Below are 25,201 nucleotides of genomic sequence, written 5' to 3'. Positions count from 1 at the left end.
TCTTAATCAAGGCTGAGCCACTCTCAGCCACCTTAAAAGCATTACCTCCCCAAGAATTCCCTCCAACTTCCACAGGGCTTTTTTTTTTTTTTTTTAAGTCCTAGGTACCACAAATTGCACTTAGCAACTACCCAACCATATTATTTCCTTCCTGCCTCATGTAATTTTTCTGTTTTTCTATATAAAGGACTTCAGCTATTTTTAAAAAATTATCCTCCCTCCTAAATTAACCTGGCTGCTATTTGTTTTTAACAATCAGAGGAGCTAGGAACAAGAATGAGGCAGTGTCTCTAACTGGCTTCTAAGTAACCAGAGGTAAAGATTTTGTTCCATAGCCATCACTTAAAATGGCAAATTGTTCTGCTAGGGACAGAGACAGGAGGGGGAGGAGGCGAGGGAGGGCTTAACTTGAAAGCTGGGTCCTGCACTTTGTCCACTGGGCCAGGCTAACCTGCATACGGTGTCACGTGGCGTTCCTGCCTGCCCCTCAGTTCTTAGTCATTCGCTCACTTACGCAGCCAATAATTATGTAGGCGCCGCAGTCATTGAACAAGTCTGGCAAGAGCCTCACCCTTGAGGGCTTGCATTCTTGTAGAAGTTAAAACAGATAAATATGTGATTTCAGTAATTCATTCATTCCACAAATAATTTTATTTTTCAATAAAGAATCACTGAACCTTTACTATTTAGCAGGTACTGAAAATCATTTATTGGGCAAACAGGAAAGATCCTTGCCTTCAGGGACGTACATTCAAGTGGAAGTTAAACAAGTAAGAATCTCAGAGAGTGATGCCTGCTAAGAAAAAAATGCAGTGGGATGTTGTGATGGAAGATCTAGGGATTGGAGGATGGCTAAGGAGGAGTGATGGGGGGAGCTCGCTCTCAGGGGTGACATCTACGAACTCAGGGCCATGTTTTCCCTTCTGTTCCAACTAGTACCCAAGCTTCCTAAATACACCCTTCATTCAGGCATTGGTCACACAGCCTGGTGTTAGTTTCTGCGTGTCTGCGTCTTCCACCGCCCCAGGGTCGTAACTGCTGGGAGGGAAGAGGAATGAGCACTGAGCTGGTTGGCTGGCTGGTTGGATGACTTCGGGGTCCCCACGGTCCAGGTTGAGACAGGAGGTGGCTGGCTGGTTGGCTGGTTGGCTGGTTGGTTGGATGACTTCGGGGTCCCCACGGTCCAGGTTGAGACAGGAGGTGGCTGGCTGGTTGGCTGGTTGGCTGGTTGGTTGGATGACTTGGCGACGCCCACCATCTCAACAGAGACAGGCGGTGGCTGGCTGGTTGGCTGGTTGGTTGGATGACTTGGCGACGCCCACCATCTCAACAGAGACAGGCGGTGGCCAGTTGGTTGGTCCCTTGGATAAATTTGGGGACCCACAGTCCATGATCAGAGTTGTAGGAATGCTCTAAGGAGGCGCCATGGACATCTGCTCAACTACACAGCACAGGACTGTCCGTGTAGGCGGGCCTACAGGCCTGGCAGCGCAAGGGAACTAGCACGCGAGCAAAGCCTGGCCAGTTCGCCCAGGAACCCTCTGGGCCCGACCCAACTCTGTGCAGAGGTCAGCGCTCCCGGCACCGCCCGCGAGGGGGCGGGCAGCCGGCCGCGTGCCGCGCCTGCGCAGCACAGCGCCCACGCCGGCGGCCCCGGGCGCTGCCCCTGAACTGCGCCGGCGCGTTGCGCCCGGCGCTAAGGGGCGGGGTTTCGTTGCGCCGCGCGCTAGGCTGGGGCAAAACCCGGGCCGGGATAGGGCGTGGGGCAGCGCGTCGGGACGTCCCTCGCGTCGGGCCCGACGGCGCGTGCGCGCTGCGCGGCCGACGGGGTGTCTGGGGGGCGGGGCGGGGGCCAGTGTGGCTTTTCCGCCTTATTGTCCCCTGGCGCCGGCGGGACCCCGCGCAGGCTGCCGGCACCATGAAGATCTGGACTTCAGAGCACGTCTTTGAGTGAGTTTGGGGGTGGCACGCGTCGGCGATGCGCTCGGGCGGTTCGGGCCCGGCGTGGCGGCGAGGCCGGGGCGCCCCTCAGGAAGCTTCCCGGCATCGGGCCCAGTGGCGGGGGGAGCTGGGCCCGAGTCCCACGGGGCCCGGGTGGGCGGGGACTCGAGGGACTCGAGGGCTGCGACCCCCGCGGTGGGCCGAGCTCGGGACTTCCGGCCTCGCCGCCGCCCGGGCCGGGAGGGCGTCCGGACGCGGGTACTGACGGGCCGGCCCCGCGGAGGTCCCCGGGCTGGTGCGGGCCTCGCCCGGCACGAGGTCCTCGACTGCGCCCGGGGTTGACGGGGCGCCTGGGGCGCCTCCCGGCCGTGCCGAAGCCGGTGGGACGGGCACCCGCGGAGTCGAGCAGGGAGCGTGGGCGCTGTCGGGAGTCCGGCCGCCCCGCCGCCTCGGGTGGAGCGTCGTCCCGGGGGAGCTCGGGCGACCGCGACGCGAACCTCTCCCGGCAGTTGGTGACCTGAGGAGCCGAGCCTTGTGGCAGTGGGCGTCCAGGGTCCCGCGCCGGCTCCCGCAGACCGAGTGACCTTGGGCTGCCCGTCGTGGGAGGCGCGGAAGGCGGCGGGGCGGGCGCCCGAGCGGGGCTCCGCGGCGACGGACGTCTGAGCCGGTTCCCGAGCCGCGCGCCCTGCTCCGCCCGTCCTGCCCGTGCCACACCGCTCTGATCTCCGCAGCTTTACAGGGTGTTTTCGCGTCGCCGTCCGACTGTTGGAACCCGGGTCCCTGGCGCGGTTGGAAACCCTGCGTCCTTGGTGACTCGGACTCGTGCCAGAGCCCCCGGGCCCGGGGCCGCGTGGAACGTTAAGGTCGGGGAAGGTTCCTTTGCGCCGCAGTGCTCAGAGTCCCCGAGGCTGTGGTCCCCGGGCGTCTTTGGCGACAGTCTGTGCGCGCTCGGGCTCGGCCTCGGGCTCGGGCTCGGCCTCGGGCTCGGGGACGGCGTCTCCTGGCCGTCCGCTCATCCGGAGCTTCAGAAGTTCCCTGGACTTGCATCTCCTTTTCCTGCCTCCCCTAAGGCGCTTCTGCTGCTGCTCTCTCTCCAGTGTGCCCTCGCCCCCTTCGGCGTCCGTGTTCGGGGCATTCTGGTAGTGACCTTCTTGTCTGGAATGTCGTCAGTGATTCTTCATCGTTTTGCCACAGACCTCTCTGAGATCCCGTGGAAGCTCTGGGGTCCTCCTCTCCGGAGACTCAGACAAATGCTGCGCGTGCCCTGGGAGGCAGCCCTGGTCCCCATGGCCCCCCAGTCGTCTGGGCTTTTCGGTCAGGATTTCGGCTGGTACATGCGAACTTAGGGCGCCCGGAAATTACCCCGGGCTGCAGCCTCTCTCAGATCTGTGTTTTCAGGTCTTTTTTTTTTTTTAAAGATTTTATTTATTTGACAGAGAGAGAGAGATCACAAGTAGGCAGAGAGAGAGAGGAGGAAGCAGGCTCCCCGCTGAGCAGAGAGCCCGATGCGGGGCTCGATCCCAGGATCATGACCTGAGCCAAAGGCAGAGGCTTAACCCACTGAGCCACCCAGGCGCCCCCGTGTTTTCAGGTCTTAACCAGACATCTCTGCTCACATGCCCTGTGGGCTCCTCAAACCCAGTCCTGGAATGGAAGTGACCGTCTCCCCTCACAAATCTTACTGTTGCCAAGTGTTTCCTAAGGACACGGCTGTCTACAATATCAAAGTCCTCATTCTCTGCCTTACCCATACACATTCAGCACGTCCTTCTGGGACTCCATATAGTCGGCATCCAGGTGAAGCCATTCATTGGTTCCTTCCACAAGTAGGAATGCCCACGGTGTGCCGCACTCTTCTCTGATAGGTTACAGAGTTAAGTATACCTAAATGTCCACCTCCCTCATCTTACAGCTGAGGATACTGGGCAGGTGGTGTCTTCTGAGTGTCCTTCTGAGTATCTTTGGTGTCCTTCTGAGTATCTTCTAGCGTAGGGTCTTTTCACACATGATTACATCGGAAGGGTTCAGATTAATTGCTGGAAGACTCTTGGCATGCGTCCTTTGTAATGTTTGAGCTAATTATGTTTCATAAAGCAGTCTTAGTTCAAGTTAACGCAACACCAGTGTTTTCAAGTTGGCTCAGAGGAGAGAAGGACTGTGTTACAAATAATACACACCCACCCCGAAGCCATGTGCAATTATTAATTTTTTAGAGGGGATGAGGGGAAGAGATAAGCGCAAGGAAGCCAGCGAACTGGTGGATGACTAGATGGAGACAGGGACAGGGTTCATCTGATTTTCATTTTAGATAGTTGCCTTGGTTACAGTGTGAGTGCTCGGCCTGTATCACTTCTATTTGTGGGGAGTGTTTAGATTTACGGAGTAGCTCCCTTACGTACCTGCATTGATTGCTGAATAAGGCTCGAGATTAAAAACTGAATGAGGTTCATTTATATAATAGCAAAAATGAAAGCATTAAAAATAATGTCGCTGGTTGTCCACAGTTCTGGGAAATGAATGGTGTTGAGATTGTCCCTCTATTGGCAAGAAGTAGTTGTTGGGCTTAGTCCTCTGAGAAGTTGAACTGGATTAATGGCCTACCTATTTTGCTTTTAGAAAAATAAGTAATGCTGTGTGGTTTATCGGTAAGTGTGGTTTGAAACATTCTCTCCAGATCTCTTTTCTCCTTTCAACGAAGACGAGCGCAGATCGGGTGGCGTCAGACCACAGGCGGGCTCAGTCACCTCCAATACTCATTGTCCTTAATAAGGGGCTCTTTTGAAAAGGATGGCTTTTGTACCAGCATCTTATTCACACAAGTTGTGAAGTGAACAAATGTACATCACATGGGCTTTTTCAAGAAGATAATTTTAAGAGAGAACATGAGAAAAGAGTATATTAGAAGCGCCTTAAAAACACTTCATGGTATTGAGTGACCTTTTCAAAACAAATCAGAATCACTCCTTTGGGGAGAGCAATGGATAAAGATTGACTGGAGGGGCCACTGTTATTTATTACCATAATATAGAAAATATATATTTTTAATTTACTTTTTTCAACTTTTTTCAAATTATTAAATTTGATTTAGTATTTAAATCAATAATACTTTGGATCTTTTTGTAATTCCTAGAAGAATTTACGGTGTCCATAAGTTCTTTTACTTTCGTTACATCTTTATAGCTTTATGGAATTGGGGCCAGACATAGTAATAACAATTTTTTTCTGCTTGTTTTCATAGAACATATTTTTTTTAAATGCATTTTTGTGAATTAGTGATTCTTAGAAACAAAATTTACATGTGAAAGTGAACTTGGGTAAATAGGAAAGATTGTTTAAGAAACTCTAATGCGTTATAGGCTATTTATATCTTTATAGACCTCAGTTGTACCATACAGCCTGTGTGCTGGGAAAATACTGAATTCTGTACATATTCAAAATGGAAATTGAGCTCCCCAAATCATCTTTTAGTCAGTGTTTCAGAAAATAATTTTCCCTAGTTAAATTAATTAAACTTCAACTGTAAAGAATTATTTGATGGGTTATAAAAACAGTTTAATTTATATGCATATTTTTCAAATGCTTGGTTTTTGGTTCCTGTCGGCAGCCACCCGTGGGAAACCGTTACGACAGCCGCAATGCAGAAATACCCAAACCCTATGAACCCGAGCGTGGTTGGGGTTGATGTGCTGGACAGACACGTGGATCCTTCTGGAAAGCTGCATAGCCATAGACTTCTCAGCACAGAGTGGGGACTGCCTTCCATTGTGAAATCTGTAAGTGTGTCTTTATTCCTGTGGAAATGTGACTGCTGTAGAGAAGTTTTCTAAACCACATTATAATTTCAAATAGGTTGTGGGAGCCGATTCTGAATGTCATTTTTGCATCAGTTCAAATTGTATTATAATAAACTTGAGTTATGAGTGTATAATGAATTGGAAATATTATTACAGTCTTCATGAAGGTGCCTGATAAAACCTTCTGAAGGAAGCCAGCTAATGCTCTGTAATCTAAAGGGAGTTCTGTTCTGCTTTTCCTGCTTTTGCCAGCCACTTCAGACCAGTAGTAAGATCTGGAAGCCGTGGGATGGTGGCGATGGTTAGCTGACAGTGGCTGTGGTCAGTGATGGGTCATGATGCTAAGTGAGGAGCGTGTTCTCAGGCTCTGCTGTGCCAAAGTTGTTCCAAGGTCTGAGACTCCTCCCTATACATTTAAAAACAGGAATTCTATTCCGTTACATGGGAGCAGGCTTTAATGAGCCAATTTAACCCGCAAGAAACTGGAGTGCCAGATGATTACAGTGTGAAAGGACTCTGGTATGATAAGCAGACTCAGTTTTCTTTCTCCTTGGGGAAGGTGCGTCCACTCAGAAAACTAAAGGACACATTTTTCAGCAGGAATGTCCTGATTCCTTCCTTTTCACAAACCACTGTGTGAGACGGGGGACACCGAAATGAGCAAGGTTGGGAGGTTGGCTGGGGTTCAGGCACAGGAGCGACGCTGGGTGGGAGGCATTCCCTTCCTTCATGAGACGGCTGGTTTTCTGTCTGGAGAGCGAGGCCGCAACAGCCTCTCCGTCAAGACTGCTCTAGGAAAATACTGACGTACTCTTGAGCTCTCCTTTCTCCGGATGCCATGTTTACCCGAATATTCTGATTTCCACATTTCAGGCTCCGGGCTCCATTGTCACACCTTGGCGGTTTCAGGATACGTTTTATCCTGCGCACCTTCTCCCCGGGCTGGTCGCTCACTGCCTCTGGGAAGGGTTTTTGTATCTGGCAGTCTCGTCTCATTCGTGGTGTATGAATTCCTGTCACCCTCAAAGGGGCCTCCTTTCTGACCTTGGATTCCTCCTGCTTTTTTTACAAAACAGACTTTTTGGTTCAAGATATTAACACATTTTTACCTTCATACAAGATATTGATACACTTGTTAAGAAATCCCTCTTCCTCTGATTACTAATTGTGAATGTTTTATTTAGCTCATTGGTGCTGCAAGAACTAAAACATACGTGCAAGAACATTCTGTAGTTGATCCTGTAGAGAAGACAATGGAACTTAAATCTACTAACGTAAGTGTGGGCTCCATTTTGTTTTTATTTTAAACTAGAAGCTTAATTTTTTTTTCTCTTTTATAGTTGATGTACAGGTGAATATAGGCTCTTCAGCGTAGCTTAAGAAATCAGTGGTGATATGCTGTATTTTTCTTTCCAGCTCCTCTCTGGAGCAGTGAGGCCACTTCTTGTATCTAGGGGACAGCACCCAATAAAATGCATTTGGGATCATGTGCATATTACTTCTGTCATGCTTTGGTTATATGTATTATTTTTATAATAAAAAGGAAGCAGTGAATAGTGAAATTTAAGTTCTGTATTTGCAGTAATATCAAAGTGATTTATTTGTTATTTGTTTATTTACCTAGCAAGATTTTTGGTTTGTGAATTAATTTGCAAATGCTTTTCATTGTGGTTTCTAAAATGATTTGTTTTGTTTTCATTCTGTAGATTTCATTTACAAATATGGTTTCAGTAGATGAGAGACTTATATACAAACCACATCCTCAGGACCCAGAAAAGTGAGTAAAAAATGTTTTGAAAAACTTACAGGGTGTTTTAGGTTTTTTTTAATCATATATTTCTTTTAAAAAATGAAAGGTCATTCTGAAATTGTGTGAATGGGTTCTGTTCCAGAACTGTTCTGACTCAAGAAGCCATAATCACTGTGAAAGGAGTCAGTCTCAGCAGTTACCTTGAAGGACTCATGGCAAGTACGATATCTTCAAATGCTAATAAAGTAAGTCAGACTGCTTCCTAATGGCTCTTCCTGGGTTTCTTATCTTTAAAGAGCTTAGTGCTGAACATGTGTGTCCTGGCAAACTGACTCTCGGCCACAGTGCACTGAGAACCCATCTAGGCTGTTTCTTGTACTGGCTTTGCAGTGTAGCACCCCGGGATTTGTACACAAGCCGTAACTCTTACCAGCCTTCCAACTTGGACAATTAAGTTAACCTTTCTGTGCATCAGTTTCCCATCTGTGAAGTGGAGATCAGTTAGCCATCTGAGTAGTTGGGCTGGTAACTCTCATGAAGAGTAAATGAGATAACATACGGAATGCATGTGCCCAGGGCCTAGCACGTCAGAAGTGCTTGGTGATAGTCATTGCCACTGTTTAAAACACCAGTTCTCAACCTTTTTCATTATCCTCTCAGCCCTGCAACCCTCAGTTTCGTTTTAGGCATTTTTTACTCTTAACAACCACCATGAAAAGTATATTTAACACCATGAAAAGTTTTTAACACCATGGACAGATGGATGGAAGGATGAGGGTCCTGTGTGCATAAGGAGAGTGAGCTGTTTTCACCTCTCCCCGCCCCCAGCTAATTCTCCCCTTGGAGAACGCATGATTTAAAACAATTTAAGTTTAGAGAAAGAGATACTTAATGCACTCTCTGATAACACATGTTTAATGTAATCAGTCATTCAGCAGCCAAAAGATGCTTAGAGATGCCATCTTTGTACAGACAAAGTGCTGGGCTAGACTAGGGACACAGCAGGGAACACTGCCCTCATGGTATGAAGAAGGCAACTTTTTTTTTTTTTTTTAAGATTTTATTTATTTGACACAGAAAGAGAGCGATCACAAGTAGGCAGAGAGGCAGGCAGAAGAGAGGGGGGGGGGCAGGGTCTCTGCTAAGCAGAGAGCCCGATGCAGGGGCCGATCCCAGGACCCTGAGATCATGACCTGAGCCGAGGGCAGAGACTTAACCCACTGAGCCACCCAGGCACCCCATAAGAAGGCAACATTAATTACATCATTAGAAAAGGAAAAGTAGGGGCGCGTGGGTGGCTCAGTGGGTTAAGCGTCTGCCTTCCATTCAGGTCCAGATCCCAGGGTCCTGGGATCAAGCCCTGCATTGGACTTCCTACTTGTTGGGAAGCCTGCTGCTTCTCCCTTCCCCTCTCCCTCTGCCTGCCATTCCCCCTGCTTGTGTGCTGTCTCTCTCTCTATGTCAAATAATAAGTAAAATCTTTTTTTTAAAAAAACAGGAAAGGAAAAGTTCACAGAGATACAAGTATTTTTTGAGTGTTCTGTTGAGTGCTGAATGAGGGGCATGTTGGTTGTTAAGGGTGTGCCCGGAAGCCTCTCCAGCACAGGGGCTGCATATGCAAAGGCCCTGAGAGAGGAAGCAGGAAATGCTCCTTCCTCAAGGACTTGCATGAAGCACCAGGAGAGAACAGTTGAAGAGGAAGTTAGGGACAGCATCTTCCAGGGCCTCATACAGGACTTTGCTTTAAAATAAGGGACAAAAAAAAAAACACCCCAAAACCAAAAAACTGGGTTTGACCTTTTGATTCCCCCCAAAAGGGATCACTCTAATCAGAAATGAAATGGTCACGATCATTGAATTATAGATTATTTTGAGAACATCTTTTGTGTGCGAAATAAAAATGAGTTTATAGATCAATTTCCAGTTGCCCAAGGCATTCGATATTTGGTAAGTAATACTAAAGAGAAAACAAGGACAGAAACCATCCATTCTGGCGAGGTTTAGTCATACTTGTATATGCTCCTTGTTCCTTCCTGATGTGCATTTATATGATATGTGCTTTGCTCTCACTTGGTAACAATAGATGTGTTGGTTTTTTTTAAGGGCCGAGAAGCAATGGAATGGGTAATACATAAATTAAATGCTGAGATTGAAGAATTGACGGCTTCGGCGAGGGGGAGCATAAGGACACCGATGGCAGCTGCGGCATTTGTAGAGAAATGAGGATGAAAATCAGCACCCGACATCTGCCCCCCAGGTCTCTGCAAACTGGCACTGTATTTATTTGTTATTTAAAAAATAAAACCGTATTTTAGGTAGTAGAGTTTTTTTTGTTTTGTTTTTGTTTTGTTTTTAAATAAGCCGAAGAAAAGCTGTAGGACTTCTGATTAAAACAAAGAAGGTTCAGGGTCTCTAAATAAGTGGGATCATTGTTTGAAATGACCAGCTGATTTTGAGGATTCCAGTATTTATGTGAAAATTTAACGATTTTTGAAAAGTACTTAGAATATCATGTTGCCATATTAAATCTCCTTTAAGGTAGAAATGTAAACTTTTCATGCATTGGAACTCTACCTGGCTTTGGACCAACCCCAGAAAAAAGCAGAGCCACCTAAACACCTACAATTGCCCTGCTGTGGTAAGCTGCAAGAACTTGCATGAGGAAATGCTCTGTAAAAGGAGAAATTCTAGTTTGAGAAAACATATTAATTTGTATAAAATAACTTGCCCTTCTATAAGCCACAATTAAGAACCACAGTGTTTTTTTGTTTTGGTACTTAAATGACATTTTTGGAAATGAAAATTATCAGTAAAATAATACATGCCTCCAACAAACAAGCAAAAAAGGATTTTAGCCTGTTAAAAGAGTACTGTATTAATTTGCCAAAGTTTTGTAACTTAGGAAAGGTATTACCTTCCTTGGATTTGTACTTTATGACTTAGTATGCTATACCGTGGGCTGGTGATGTTCACTGAAAAAATAAAGTCATTACCGGAATTTTGCAGCACTCTAAACTTAAACAGAAGAACAGCTGTTCACATCTTTTAGCATTTCACATTTGCCTAACTTATAAATTGCCATGTGTCAAAATCATGGCTCTGTAATTGCTAAAGCATGATATGTCAGGTTATTTGAATATAATTACTTTGTGAAGTAATTGTGACCACAAAACATCTTTTTCACATGAAGAGCTGTACGTCATTTGAAATTACTCAAACGATGTCTTTCTGAAGCATAAATCCCAGGTACTTAGTGTTTTTAATAATACAGTGCAACTGCGGGGGATGGGGGCGGTGGGGAAGAAAAAAGGAATAATAATGAGAAGAAAAGCGTTGACCTAAACCAGCCACTATGTGAATTGCTTTGCAGCTTTTATTTGTGGGAAATCAATTTTGGATGCTAAGGGGCAGCTGCAGTCTGGAAAACAATCCAGTACATGTATTTCGTATTTTGTAGCGGCAGTTATGGACCAGGAAAGACTGGGTTTGATACTTGCAGTTGTTGCACACGGAATATTTTTTGTTAAAAGGTGATTAGCTCTTGCCTTTATCTTACCGTGCTCATGTAATATACCCTTCAGGTTTCCTGTAAAGGAAACCAGTTAGTATATATACATAAACCAGAGAAATGGTATAGCAAACTATTTAAAAATTAGTGTTTTTCTACTTAAAATGTTGTTTAGCTTAAGACTTCCTAGGACATTTGTAAAAGCAACTTCAATCCAATAAGGTTTTTGATTATTTTTTGTAACCGGAGATGGTTTTTACAAATAACATTTCAATTAAACAAAAGATAGCAAAATATTGATCTTTGATTAAAAAGTTGCTTTGTATAATTTCTGTGAATTATACTTGTTCTGAAAAAGGTGTAATGCCCTAATGATAAAAAGATTTCTAAACAAATATTTATCCTGTTTGATTTTTTTTTTATCCTGTTGTAATGATAAAATTCTAGGAATTTTCATTTTCCAGTGTAGTGAAGTAGCTGATAGTTTGAAACCTCCGTAGCCGGCAAGCAGAGGTCTTTGGGGGACTGAACAGGTTACACTCGGCCTGTGGGGCGTCTGACCCCACCCAGCACTAAGGGTGGGAGTTAGGGGCTAGTTTCTGAAAACTTGTGGCGACGCGTTCCCTGCCCTCAGCTTCAGGGTGCACACGCGCTCCCGCGCCCCCGCCCCCGCCCGTGCCGCCCAGTCCAGGCCGTCGCACGTCGCGGGTGACCCTGGAGGCCCGCGCGCTGCCTGGGCCGGCTTTGCCGTTGCCCGCTGCCCCTCGGGGGAGGGGGCCAAGGGCTCCCCGCCGACGCCGGGGCGCGGCCCTGACCTCGGGCTGCGGGGACAAGCCTGCCCCGCCCGGCCCCCAGCTGCCCCCTCGCCCCGCCGCTTCGCCGGGGCTACTACGGAAGCCCGAGGGGCACACGCTCGGGGCAGCCGCGGAGCCAATCGGTGGGCGCGGCCGGCCGGCCCGCGCGGGGATTGGTACCCGAGGCCCCCGCCGCCCGCCCCCATTGGCTCCCGGCGTCGGGGCGATTCCGCGGCGGGGCAGCAGGGGCTGCTCGGGAGGGCGGGCGGGGCAAGAGGCGGCGAGATTGGCAGGTCCGGAGTCCCGCCTCTTCCGGTTCCCAGGCCTGACCTTCCTGCCGCTGGGCTGTGCGCCGAGCCGACATTGAGGCGTCCTCGTGATTCGACCCCACGCGCCCACCCTCGCGACATCATGGTGGCCTACTGGCGACAGGCTGGACTCAGGTAGACCCGCTCCTCGGGGCTGCGGGGAGCCCGCGGCGCGGCCCGGGGTCGGAGGTCACGCCGCGCGCGGCGGGGGTCGGGGCCGGGGAGCGCGGACCCAAGATGGCGGCGCACGGCCGGGTGGGGGCGGGGCGCCTGGAGAGCGCGGCGCGTGGGCGGCGGGCCCCGCACCTGCGTGCCCACCCCCGGCTTCGACGGGGCGCCGGAGCCCCGGGCTGCGCCCTGCACGCGTGACCCCGGCCCGGGCCTGCGTGTCCCGCACCCACGCGTCGTTACTGCCGTCGGGCCGCGCTCCGGGTGAGAGGGCCGCGGCCGTCGGCGCACGGCACACCGGGCAGTGGGGCCCCTCGGAAGCTCACGCGCGGAGCCCGTCTGGAGACACGACCTCCAGGGACTGGGGAGCCGTGGACGCCGCCCTCACACCTGGTGGCTTCGTGCAGCTCCTGGGCCCTGCGCCTCGGCCTGGGGCGCTCCCCGCGTGACCTGACGACAGTCGCCCCTTCGTGGAGTCGAGCAGAGTTTCGTCCGGGTGGAAGGTGGACGGGCGGGGATCAGGGACCATTTCCTAAGCACCTACTCGGACAGGTGTGGCGGCCCTGCCCGGGCGTCCTGCCAGCCGTCGGTGGGGCAGCATCAGCGCCCGGGTTCCCCCTCTGCGTCTGCAGGTGCACGAAGTAGTGGGAAAGATGGAGCAGCCTGGAAGGGCAGCCCAATTAGTCAGCACCCCGGGAGGCACTGGAACGCCTGCCTCGGGCCCAAAAAAACAAATCTGAAACATGAGAAAATAGACAGTAGTACATCCCACCCCCTTCCTGTTTTCAGAAAGTGTAAAAAGTAAGCTGACATTTTTTGGAAAATGAGATGTTGATGGGGAGTCCATCTACCAAACAGGAAGCAGGCTGTTAGATATTTTATCAGAATTAAGGACTTTTTGGTTTTATTTACAAACCTTGATTGGGAAGTGTCTTCAATAGCGGACTTGGGAAACAAAGTCCAGTATTTTCAAGAAAACCTTTAAATAATCAGAACTGTTGAATTCAAAGTAGTTCTTTCTTAATTATATATATTTTACCTTGTAAGAATAGTATGAGGAAAAAATTTTAAGTAGAGAAATTTTAATATTATTATTATTATACTTATAGCTTCTCATAACATTTGGTGTTGTGCTGTGGGATTTTTAAGAATCACTGAGAGTCTTTGATTTTAAATTAACATGTATGAAAGAGAGAAGATGGTATCAAAAAGAAAAACCAAAGACGACCCATTCTAATACCTGCTCACACTTTGGTACATTTTTTCTGGCCTTTTTCTCTCTGTAGATCGCTTCTGGCATTTGTCATTTTTAAATCCAGTTCCACGGTAATGTACAATCAAACCAAAATTTAAACTATGGAAAAAGAAAAAAGCAAAACAAAACTAGTAACAATGACCAGCCTCGCTGGATTATTGATAATTAATTTGATATCTTTCATTCCCTCCCAGCTACATCCGATACTCCCAGATCTGTGCAAAAGCAGTGAGAGATGCACTGAAGGCCGAGTTCAAAGCAAATGCTGAGAAGACTTCTGGCAGCACCGTAAAAATTGTGAAACTGAAAAAAGAGTAATCTGTAAGTTACTGATGTGTTAGAAGCTTGCACCTTAAGTTCATAGAGCACTTTTAAAACGAAGCAGGTTTAGTTTTGAATTCTGTCCATTTTTTGGTCAGTACGTTCAGATGTTAGTGGGTGGTGACTTACGGCGCGCAGGTGATAGGAGTCCTGCGGCATCAGAAAGGAATCTCGTTTCAGGCCTCGACAAGCAGAAGTGATCGGCACAGTGACGTTCAGCTCATTAGCAGTGCTTAGGTGGAGAGCCATCTTACTTTAATTAAACCAGTGTCATTTGTCTGCACAACATCCAGTAATTCGGAGGATAAACTCCCCACTTTTTGTCACTGCCGTCGGAGTCCCGCAGCGGTTCCGGGGCATGACAAACTGCGGTTCTTTGTATCTGCATTTCCCCCACATCTGCTAATGTTCTCACAAATGACTGCTTCCTGAGCGTGAGGGCTAGAAGCATAGGCAAGGGTCCTGCGATTTTATCAAGCAGGAACATCTGCAAGACCCTGCAGTGACAACTGCTTCTGCTAAATTTATGGTTCCTTCCCAGGGCTTGGTTCACTTTACTTCTCCAGAGATGGGAGCCAAGTAGAGTTACGTCCTGTGCAGTAGAAGAGTTCTGTCCAGTAGATCAGTTCTGACTCCGTGCTCCCAGCTACTAAAGTGATTTGATCTCTGAGCCTCTTTCTTGACATTGTTATTTCAAAAGAGAAGCAAGGCAAAGAACTAGAGAGGTGTTTTCCAGATTTCATTTTCCTGTTTTGTTTTAAAAAAAAAAAAAAAAGGCGTCCGACCTGCGGAGATAAGGAAGTGTGATCAGTATGGATCCTTCAGCAGCTCGTGGATATGAGCAGTTCTGCTCATTGGAGCTGTCTCCCCTAAGCACTTTTCATTTCCAGTTTGAATTAGTAAATATTTTATTATGAGTCTGAAGATGCGGTGTTTTGAATGTATCCCTTTTTCTAGAGGCGCTCTAAGTAATGAGACCTGGTTTTACGTTGGGTGGTTTTGTTTTAACACTGAGCTGGCTGAGAAAATCACTGAGCGCCTGCAGCGGAGCCAAGCCCAACTCCACCTCGAGCTCCTTCGACCTTGTGATGTCCTTGGGGTCAGGATGTAGTATCCCACTCCAGTAAACAACACAAAACTGCCCTCCGCATGTCCTGCAGGGGATGCTCCCGCCCCTGGAGCACAGGGGACTTTGAGTGTTTTCAAAAAGCAGACTAGTTTCTTTATTGCCCAGAGAGTACTTGGTTTGACCTAGAAGAGAAGTTCCTGTTCAGCTAAGGCCATGCACGTGAAACAGCAGTTTTTACAGCCAAGAGTCAAGGGTCAACATCAGCCATGTGAAGTGACGCCAAAGATAGATTACACAGTTCGTGACAGGGAAGTCATTGCCATGTTCATGTTGGATTTTTAAGAAAACACAAAGGACTAGCAATTGTTGAATTTTCTTTTGTCCTAGATACTGGGTAAAGCTTGAAATGCTACATTTTCCAAGGTGAAGATGCATTGGTCCATGTTACGACAGACTGAAAACAATCTCCCTGCATGGAAAAAAAATCCTTGTCTTGTTCTAGATTGACAACGCCAATAAATCAAAATATGGTTCACTCTTGCGATTGGTTTTTGTTTTCCTTTGGACTTTCTCTTCACGGGAGCTGTCTGCACCTGCTGGATTTAGGACCTTGGGAACTGCCCTTTCTTAAGGTTGGGGGAAGCAGGTTTAATATCTGGTGAGCAGAAGGAAACAGCAAAGATGCTTTAAATGTGTCAGGATAGAAAGTTCTCTTTTTCATATCATTTTGACAAAATTAGCCTCGTGTTGAGGCTCTCAGTGTCCCTTATCTTCAACTCGCAGAAGTGGCGGGTGGCTTATTACCCGCGGCCTGGCTCTCCCACGCAGCTGGCTTAGCTATTTGCCTAAATGACAATAATTACCAAAAGCATAGATTAGAAGAAAAAAATAGTAGATTGCGGTCTTCATTTTTTATTGTACACTTAGAACCTGTGGAGAAGAACTACTAATGTGTTTCAGCAAGAAATGTGCTTCATTGTTTTGTAAATGAGTCTCTGTCCTGAGTGCACTCCCCGTGGGAGGTGGGACACAGGCCGAGCCGCCCAGTACCTTGCTTCAGGAGCTGACAGCCCAGCTGAAGTCCAGGCTTCAAAACTTCGGCCTGCATGTCTCGGGCATGAGGATGGCAGCGGCCCCATGGTGTTTTCACAGTGACTCTCTTCCTTAAATGCTCAGGCGTGAAGACTTGTTGCAAGTGTTTTGTTTTTATCTTCCTTTGAAACTTGGAAGCACTCTGCTGAGTAAGACACCCACTGCAGAGTTAGCTGCTGGATCTGAGCTGTTCTGGAGAACGGAGAAATAAATTTGAACGGGAAGTTTTCAGCTCCATACCAGCACCAGTTCTCCCCTTGGTACTTAGGCCAACAATAAGTTTGGGGGTCCCGAGCAGTGCCTCAGTGCCGTGCTACGGAGGTGCCCGAGAGAATGTCTTTGTTCTCAGCCTCCTGCAGGCGATTTCCTGCCCCGGGACACTTGACCTGGAGGTTTTATTTAATTCTTGGCCCAGGACAGGCAAGGAGGAGCGCCTGGATGGAGTCTGAGAGCCAGGCCACTGGGCAGTAGCCACTTAAGGGCCCCCCCGGGAGCTCTTTGCCTGGGCCGGTCTGCTGTTCTAAAGTCAGGGCTCCTCAGCCGTCGGCACCGCGGTCCCCATGATCAAGGTACTAGGAAGGATCTTTCATTACAGGGATAGGAATCGATGAATCTCAAGGCTGTCAGGCCTTTTTCATAGACGAACAAAGCTGATGGGCAAAGGGCTGAATTCTTTGCAGCTGGTAACTAGAGAGCAGTCATGGACGGCAGATCAGGTAATTAAGGTGAGACTTAGGGCCACGGCTGGTGATGGGGAAAGGGTACAGCAGCTAAATAAAAGGCACGTTCACTGCCCAGCAGAGATGGTTTGAGCCTCTCTCTCTCTGCTTAAAAATCCTGAACTGATAGTAACAAGGCCCTTCAGGGGACCCTGACCAGACCCGGCTCTGGGTATTGCACTAACTAGTTGGGTGATTTTTGAGGGCTTATTAATCTCTGCTCGTGCAGGGTCCTTGTGTGTGAAGTGAAGGAACTGGACAAGCTCTGAGATTCTGATCCCATGTCTGTCACTGAGACCAGTGTCGCCATGGCAACCATACCGCTAAAGGAATAGGCTCAAAATCTGAGGGGACAGATTTCTCTTGGTTTCTAGTGGGTTTTTTTGTTTGTGTGTGTGTGTTCTACTTCTACCATACAAAAGAGTAGGATGGTGAGATACATTTTGAAATATTTTTAACTACTCAAATTAATCAGTCTGGGTTGTTAGGCTCCAAGAAAAGGAATTTATTTGGTCTGAAATAAAGCAATTTAGCCATTTAAAATTGAATTTTCTTGTACTTTAATGATTACTATTGAGCAAACAAAAATCTTGACAGCAATATAAATCAGCTGGGTTTTTTTTAATTTAGATCTGTATCCTTCCTTGGTATCCATTTGATTGCCTTTTTAGATTTGAGAAGGAAAGTGCTAGAGGAAGCGTGTGTAAATTCTTATAACATCAAAGGTCATAAGTCTTTTTAGCTTTTGAGAAATTATGAACTTCAAACTGAGTATATAGTTACATTTTCTTAATAAATCTTTTGCTTTTAGTGCTTGAGCCACAAGAAAAAACTGTTTAAAACTTTTTTCTAAAGTGTAAATAGAAGGCATGTCACGATGCCGACAGCAGGACCTCGTTTTGTCTCTATGTATTTTCGTCACTTCTCACCATGCACACGTGGCGTGACGTTTCTCGAATGAGCAGCCAGTGTCCCCATCGTCCTGCTTCCTTGCTGCAGATTACAAACACGAATCCGGGAGACGAGCACCTAGTTGCCCGCAAGTAAATATTTCCTGCAGGGAGGGTCAGACCCTCTTCCCATTGCCGGCTGCCCACGGATCAATGGTAATTCTAGAAGGCCATTAAGACTCTTATGGCCCTGGAAGGCATGGCTGTGCGTATGTCAGAAATAGGTAAACCGTAATTAGAAAGTTATGGACGATTTGATTACACTCCTGTGTATCTGGTCCTGTCGTAATGTGAGCAGATTAAACTCGGGTAATGGTCAAAGCTGTGTCATCATGCGAACATTTATGGCAACTTCTGCAAATTAATTTGAATTGTAAAAGCTCCCTAATGAGACAGCGTCCTCCGTGAGGAGGAAGGACACTGCGGCTCTGCGGAGGCCGCGGAATCTCTGCATGCCAATCCCTGCCCAGCGCACCAGTGCCCTTTCCCAAAGAGCTGAGGCTACCCAGTGCTTGCAGGTGTTTATGAATGAAAGTGAAAAGGGCATTTTGAAAGAGTCTACAAGGAAAACTGAAAATGGTGATTAATGAATTCCCAGAATCCAACACCCTTTAGAAACAGTGTCTACAGTACGCAAACGTTTATGTTAAAAGCTGGCTATTCAGAAATAAAGAGCAGAGGATCAGGCTTGGTGACTTTAGGGCATCATGGGTGAGGGCAGGGGTGGCCAGGTATTTTGGTGAAAAGCACTGCCACTTTTTCTTTTTCCAAGTCCTTTTCCCTTTCCAGTTAGCTCGCTGACATGCCCACAAGGTCTACACAATTCACTAGTGGCTGCGGACTCACACTTGCCTCGGCCTCACACTTGCCTCGGCGGCACAGCTCCCCAGGTACCACTTAGCCACCTGGCTCTCAGGAGGCCAGCGAGCACGGGGAGGTGGGATGCTGGGCAGCGCACTCGACGGAAGCTGGGGAATGACTCAGCGAGGGTGCCACGGGAGGGTGCCAGGGTGCTCAGCGGCAGGAGAGGGTGGAGAGTGCGGCAGCACGGCGGCTTCCACCCTGCGCCCACGTCCTCTTGATGCCACGCACAGCGCTGGGTGCGCAGTAACTGCCGGAGCAGCTCCGCTCAACTAAGGCGCTGTGCTTCGCGATAAATGCACTTTGCTAATTAAAAAAACCAGTTAGTAGAGCGTGCAGCGCATAGCGAAGTCTTTGAAGGTTAGCGAATGCCTGAAGGCCCCCAACGCCCCCAGCTCCCTCCCGGGTCCGGTCCCTGCGCCCCGCGTGCGTGCGACGCCGGGACACCGGGTGGTCGCGGTGCACCCCGTGGGGAGCCGGCGAGCCGGGGCCGCTGCCAACCTCACAGGGCCCCGCGAGGCTCGTGCGGCGCATCTTCCGGCTCCATCTCCGCCTCCCCCACGAGCTCCCCGTCGTCCTCCGGACCCGCGCTGGCGTCCTGCAGTTGCTGGTACTCCGACACCAGGTCGCGGATGTCGCTCTCGGCCTCGGCGAACTCGCCCACGTCCATGCCCTCGCTGGTGTACCAGTGCACGAACGCCCTCCGCCGGAACATGGCCGAGAAGCGCTCGGCCACGCGGCCCAGCAGCTCCTGCACCGCCGTGCTGTTGCCGATGAACGTGGCGGCCATGCTCAGCCCCGGGGGCGGGATGTCGCACACGGCCACCTTGACGTTGTTGGGGATCCACTCCACAAAGCAGCCGCTGTGCCGCGTCTGCACGCCGAGCATCTGCTCGTCCACCTCCCTGGTGGACATGCGGCCGCGGAAGATGCAGGCCACGGTCAGGTAGCGGCCGCGGCGCGGGTCGCAGGCGGCCATGGCGTTGCGCGCGTCGAACACCTGCTGCGTGAGCTCGGCCACGGTGAGCGCGCGGTACTGCCGGCCGCCGCGGCTGGTGAGCGGCGCGAAGCCGGGCGTGAAGAAGTGCAGGCGCGGGAAGGGCACCATGTTCACGGCCAGCTTGCGCAGGTCGGCGTTGAGCTGGCCCGGGAAGCGCAGCGACGTGGTGACGCCGCTCATGGTCAGGGACACCAGGTGGTTGAGGTCGCCGTAGCTGGGCGCGGCCAGCTTGAGCGTGCGCAGGCAGATGTCGTAGAGCGCCTCGTTGTCGATGCAGAAGCAGGCGTCGGCGTGCCGCGCCAGCGGCGGCAGGGACAGCGCGGCGTTGTAGGGCTCCACCACCGTGTCGGACACCTTGGGTGACGGCAGCACGCTGAAGGCGTTCACGATGCGGTCGGGGAAGTCCTCGCGGATCCGGCCCAGCAGCAGCGTGCCCATCCCGGAGCCCGTGCCGCCGCCCAGCGAGTGCACCAGCTGGAAGCCCTGCAGGCAGTCGCAGGCCTCGCTGGCGCTGCGCACGGCGTCCAGCACGCGCTCGGCCAGCTCGGCGCCCTCCGTGTAGTGGCCTTTCGCCCAGTTGTTGCCGGCCCCCGAGTTACCTGCGCCGAGGGAGGCCGCTTACCGGGCCGCTGGGGGCGGGGGAAGGGGGGCACCCCTAGGAGGCCCCCGCCCCTCCTCCCGGGGCACCCCCGCCGCGACAGCCTACCGTAGATGAAGCTGTCCGGATGGAAGAGAGCTCCCAGTTTGCTGGATCGGATGCTGTCCATCGTCCCGGGCTCCAGGTCCACCAGCAGCGCCCGCGGCACATACTTCTTACCTGTGTAGAAAAGTAGGAAGAAGTCAGCAAGCCGGTGTTTTTCTAGAAGTTAATGTTTCATCAAAACAGAACCTTATGATCCCTGTCGGGAGAAAGCTATTTCTAGAAGAAAGACATCTGAAGTAATACCCTTGACCCCAACAAGTGCACAGATCTATAAGATACTTTGGAAATACGTTATCCATCATTTTCCGTGCTGCTGTGTTGTCTCGCCAATGACCGAGATCCTGCCTCTGCTCGAAGTGATGCCGGTTTTCATTCAACATTGTCATCTAAACAGGAAGGTTGGTGCTTGGGCAGCGGGGGTTAAGACATGTGTCCAAACCACTCAGTGCCTTCTTCCCCGGACCCTTGCCCCACACCGGCCCCGAGGACCCGCCAGTCTTAGGATCCCGCTATGCCTCCTGGACCTCACCCCGCCTGGGCGCCCGGGGCAGGCCAGCAGAGCACCGCGTCCTACCGTGGGCCTCGTTGTAGTACACGCTGATCCTCTCCAGCTGCGAAGCACAGTCCCCGCAGTAGCTCCCGGCCACGTCGATCCCGTGCTCCTCGCCAATCACCTCCCAGAACTGAAAGCAGCAGGAGGGGAGGTCCGTGTCCGGAGGGACCCCAGAAAGGGGCAGGAGGGGACTCGTGAGCCAGCGGATTGACGGGAGCGACAGCAAGGGAGGGCTGCCGGGCCTGCCCGGAGGGGTCCCTCTGACCACCCCTTCCCCAGACGTGCCTTCAAGCCCGATTTGTCAGTGCCCGCTCCGCGGGGTAACTTGCTCTGGCTGCCACTAAACGTGAACATGAAGACTGTGTTTTATACCTACCTGAACGCCTTAAATAAAATGCCAACACTTCAAATATTAAATTGGATTTTGCTCCTACTAAATGGAGGCTGTGGTAGACATTAAAGCTGTCGTTTTACAGCTCACATCAGACCGGGTATCTCTAATTTCACCTTCTAGTGCTTCAAGCTAGTAAAGTATAGATCCCATTAAATGAAAACAGGCTGAATTCTTATCTGATCTCACAATAATAACTCCTTCACTTGGGGATTTATTTTCATGCAGTTTTCCAAAAAGCCCATAATAACTAGGACATCCGGGCCCAGGTTTTAGCCATGTGCGTTTTTCATGATCAGGTTGGCACACAAGTCCAGATGATACACAGCTCTTCCAACTGTTTGAAACATACGACAATTTTAATCACACATACAGTATTTATTAATATAGCTGTGTGCAGAGCTCTTAGCATGGAAACAGTTTCTGAGATGGCCCCTTTCATTGCCCTAGAGAAGGACATATTCAAGTGCAATGAAAATATATTCATTTATGTTAAAATCCCCCAGGGTGTTTGCCCAGCCATATCTTAGAAGTGATGGCCCTGCTCTGGCCATGGTCTCGTTAACCAGACTCTATTTTATAGAAAATTACCAGCACTGTTCAGGATCTGAAATAATAAATAAATTTGGGGCCCCTGCGTGTTTCAGTTGTTAAATGTCTGCCTTCGGCTCGCGTCTTAATCCCAGGGTCCTGAGATCGAGCCCCGGATCGGGCTCCCTGCTCAGCACCTCTCCCACTCCCCACGCTTATGTTGCCTCTCGCACTGCGTCTTCTATCAAGTGAATAAATAAAATCTTTTTTTTAAAATAAAGAATAAATAAGTTCTCTAACACTGCAAACTGAATGTCTCTCACAGTTCTTATGGCCCCAAATAATAAGTCACCAGGGCTCTCAGGACCAGACAACAGGATGCCAGAGGAAAAGCTCAGAGCCTATCTGGACGCTGCACTTCCTCTCCCTCGCCTCCTCCAGGTTATCTTCCCACTTCAGAGTGCCGGGGCTGCTGCCCCCCGCTTTGCGCTGTGTTCCACTTAGGAACATCTCGTCACCGCAGCACAGAAAGACAACAACTTCTTTTCAAGCAGTGATAGTCTTTGCCCCAGGTCTTAAACACCTCGTTTTAGTTTTTTAGACTAGTTTTTCAAAGCTGCCTTATTCCCAGTAGCTGAAAGTTGGAACAACCCATGTGTCCACTGACAGATGCGCGGATAAACAAAGTGTGGCCTCTCCTCGCAATGGACTGTTACTCAGCCGTGAAAAGGACGGGCATCTGGACACAGGCCGTGGTGTGGCTGAGCCCTGAGGACGTGATGCTCAGTGACACAAGCCAGACATAGAAGGGCAGACACTGTGTGATGTCACTTCTATGAGGCCCCTAGGAGAGTTCAGATTCGGGGGTCCCTGGGTGGCTAAGTAGGTTGGGCATTTGACTTTTGATTTGGGCTCAGGTCATGATCTTGGGGTCATGGGACAGAGCCCCGTGTGGGGCTCTGGGCTGGACGTGGAGCCTGCTGGAGCTTCTCTCTCCCTCTGCCTTTCCCCCCACAGCCCCAACTTCCACTCATACTCTCTAAGTAAGTAAATAAATTTTTTAAAAATTCAAATTCTTAGACAGTAGAAGGATGGGTGCTAAGGGCTATGAGTGTCGGGGGGAATGGAGGATTACTATTTAATGGGGACAGTTTCAATTTTGTAAAAGGAAAGGCATTTTGGAGACTGGATGCAGAACATTGTGAAGATACTTAACAGTGTTGAACTATATGCTAAAAAATGATGAAGACGATGAACTGTAAGCTGTTGTTTCACCACAATTTTTAAAATTTAATTTTTTTAAGACTTAACTATTGGGGCGCCTGGGTGGCTCAGTGGGTTAAAGACTCTGCCTTCAGTTCAGGTCGTGATCCCAGGGTCCTGGGATCGAGCCCCGCGTCGGGCTCTCTGCTCAGCGGGGAGCCTGCTCCCTCTTCTCTCTCTGCCTACTTGTGATCTCTTTCTGTCAAATAAGTAAATTAAATCTTAAAAAAAAAAAAAAACTTAAAAAAAATTTAACTGTTAACTTTAACTTTAATGAAATTTAACGCAATTAAAACTTTTTAAAGATTTATTTATTTGTTTGTTTGTATTTATTTACTTTAGAGAGTGAGAGTCGGAGTGAGCAGAGGGAAAGAAGGTTTCAAGCAGACTCCCTGCCGAGCGCAGAGCCCACGTAGGGCTCCATCCCATGACCCATGAGATCATGACCTGAGTCAAAACCCAGAGCCAGATGCTCACCAACTGAGCCCCCCGGGCGCCCCAGTGCAACTGCATTTTTAATGCTGTTCCTACTAGTGAAAGTAATTTTGAAATGGCAAAGGGAACCATCAGATGGCTGTTAACGCAGTACAAGTGTGTAAAACTAGGGTTGACATTTGGGTAGGAGATCTGTTGGGCTGTGTCATCTCTCAGTGTCAGCCACTGAATCCGGCACCACGTACAAAAATTTGGGTGGGGAGGAGACACACTCATGCATATTCCAGAGAGCTCATTTTCATTATTTTGACAACTACACCCTAAAACGTTTACGGTTAGCTCTTTCGTCTCTGATAGCTTACTGAGTGGGACAGATGTGGATCTCTTCAAACTTTGTAACACAAACAAGGGAGGGATGGAAAGGCATCTCAGCGATACCATGTAAAAAGTTGCCCAGTAGGGGTGCCTGGGTGGCTCGGGTCATGATCGCAGGGTCCTGGGATCGAGCCCCGCATCGGGCTCTCTGCTCAGCAGAGAGCCTGCTTCCTCCTCTCTCTCTCTGCCTGCCTCTCTGCCTGCTTGTGATCTCTCTCTGTCAAATAAATAAATAAAATATTTTTTTAAAAAAAGTTGCCCAACAAACTTTAGGAAACTGTTTTGGGACAGACTACCACCTTTGGATACGAACGTTCGTTGCTAAGGCTGTGAAAGTAAGCAAGGCTCCCCCGGACGTGGCCTAAGTGGCGTGGCGGTAAAATTGACATGAATTCAGTTAACCCTTGTAGCCTGTGCTACCTCCTGCGTCGCCTTCACCGTGGCCATCGGTCAACAAAGCCAAGTGTTGAGCAAGTGCAGGTGATCTCCTGGGCTTGCTGCCCTCCCTGCTGACTGCGGATGTGTTCTCAGTTGGCTACCCCCAGGGACCTTAAGAAAGCTAGTCCGAGTAATCGAACTTTCCTTACCTTGGCTCCAATCTGGTTCCCGCACTGGCCGATCTGAATATGTACAATTTCACGCATCCTTGCGTCCAAGTGTAAGGTCTTCACAAACCGTCAGTCTCTGGGAGAGCCGCCCTTGGCCGATGGGAGCCCAACTCGACTCTGGTCACTGCAGTGATGGGACCAGCTGAGCAAGCTGGCCCCAGTGTAACTGACCCAAGGGTGTGTCCACCACCCAGAGGCCCAGCCTCTACTCTCTTATGCTCTCTGCCCGTCACCCTGGTGAAGGGGGTGTCTCTTCCTTTCCCAATACAGATTATTGCCTAGTCACTTCCTAGACTTCAAGACTGAAGACTGCCTTTATGCACAGAGCCTGGAGGTCTCACACCAGGTGTGGGCCAGGCTGTGGCAGACTCTGGGCTCCAGCACCGGCTCGAGACTCCCAGATGATGGGGCTTGTGGCGTGACAACCAAGCCACAGCTCCCAGCTCATGGGGTGACAGGACCACCTCCAGAGGGCTCTCCCTGAGCCAGCCAGTTGTATTCTTAGGAATCCTCTGTCTAAACCCCCTGCGTGACGGATGAGGCCATGACATCCCAAAGCATGAAGTGACTTCCTAGTCACACAGCCTGTGAGACATCCCTCCCACTTTAGACCCGGCCATGGCTCCCGTGTCTTCAGCTCTGTTTCCTGAGGGGTGGTCTCACGGTCACTGGCAGCACGGAGCTGTCCTTTGAGCAAACATGGGTGGACAATTTTTATTTTTATGTTGTCTACTTTCATGTTAATAGGAAAAAAAATAATTAGTATTTATAATAGTAAAATGTTAATGAGAGAACGTTTCCTTTGAACTTGG

General features: G+C 49.6%; 2 protein-coding genes and 1 long non-coding RNA gene across 4 annotated transcripts; 2 read left to right on the top strand and 1 right to left on the bottom strand.

Moving 5' to 3' along the window:
* Window positions 1-1,791: 1,791 nt before the first annotated feature.
* On the top strand, window positions 1,792-9,808 carry PRELID3B (PRELI domain containing 3B). Its single transcript, XM_004759948.3, has 6 exons — window positions 1,792-1,950; window positions 5,546-5,714; window positions 6,920-7,009; window positions 7,442-7,512; window positions 7,628-7,730; window positions 9,589-9,808. Exons 1-6 carry the CDS (start codon window positions 1,919-1,921, stop codon window positions 9,706-9,708), a joined length of 585 nt encoding a protein of 194 aa, XP_004760005.1. The 5' UTR covers window positions 1,792-1,918; the 3' UTR covers window positions 9,709-9,808.
* Window positions 9,809-12,070: 2,262 nt separating this feature from the next.
* ATP5F1E lies at window positions 12,071-15,443 on the top strand. Its single transcript, XR_006603864.1, has 3 exons — window positions 12,071-12,230; window positions 13,713-13,839; window positions 15,296-15,443. It is a non-coding gene; the product is annotated as an ATP synthase F1 subunit epsilon (long non-coding RNA).
* Window positions 15,444-17,262: 1,819 nt separating this feature from the next.
* On the bottom strand, window positions 17,263-24,766 carry TUBB1 (tubulin beta 1 class VI). 2 transcript variants are annotated; one of them, XM_004759946.3, is made up of 4 exons: window positions 24,369-24,766; window positions 20,808-20,916; window positions 20,237-20,347; window positions 17,263-20,129 (listed from the first exon to the last, which is right to left on the bottom strand). In XM_004759946.3, the coding sequence occupies exons 1-4, from the start codon at window positions 24,423-24,425 to the stop codon at window positions 19,033-19,035; spliced, it is 1,374 nt and encodes a 457-aa protein (XP_004760003.1). In that variant the 5' UTR covers window positions 24,426-24,766; the 3' UTR covers window positions 17,263-19,032. The 2 variants fall into 2 exon arrangements, with proteins under 2 accessions (XP_004760003.1, XP_004760004.1); XM_004759947.3 differs by lacking the exon at window positions 24,369-24,766 and adding an exon at window positions 20,513-20,619 and having other exon boundaries at window positions 20,808-20,899.
* Window positions 24,767-25,201: the final 435 nt, after the last annotated feature.

The sequence above is a fragment of the Mustela putorius genome, unplaced genomic scaffold (genome assembly GCF_011764305.1).
Source record: "Mustela putorius furo isolate JIRA1106 unplaced genomic scaffold, ASM1176430v1.1 tig00003972_pilon_pilon_pilon, whole genome shotgun sequence".
Classification (NCBI taxonomy): domain Eukaryota; kingdom Metazoa; phylum Chordata; class Mammalia; order Carnivora; family Mustelidae; genus Mustela; species Mustela putorius.
Note: the sequence above shows the minus strand (reverse complement) of the source record. Positions and strands in the feature narration are given on the sequence as shown.

Bases quoted from the DNA above. Each gene is read 5' to 3' on its own strand.
- PRELID3B (XM_004759948.3), top strand. From the start codon at position 1,919: ATGAAGATCTGGACTTCAGAGCACGTCTTTGA. The intron at 1,951-5,545 runs GTGAGTTTGGGG...TCCTGTCGGCAG, and splicing joins ACTTCAGAGCACGTCTTTGA to CCACCCGTGGGAAACCGTTA. The intron at 7,731-9,588 runs GTAAGTCAGACT...GTTTTTTTTAAG, and splicing joins TATCTTCAAATGCTAATAAA to GGCCGAGAAGCAATGGAATG.
- TUBB1 (XM_004759946.3), bottom strand. From the start codon at position 24,425: ATGCGTGAAATTGTACATATTCAGATCGGCCAGTGCGGGAACCAGATT. The intron at 20,348-20,807 runs GTAGGACGCGGT...TTTTCTACACAG, and splicing joins GTACTACAACGAGGCCCACG to GTAAGAAGTATGTGCCGCGG. The intron at 20,130-20,236 runs GTAGGCTGTCGC...CCCTCGGCGCAG, and splicing joins TCCGGACAGCTTCATCTACG to GTAACTCGGGGGCCGGCAAC.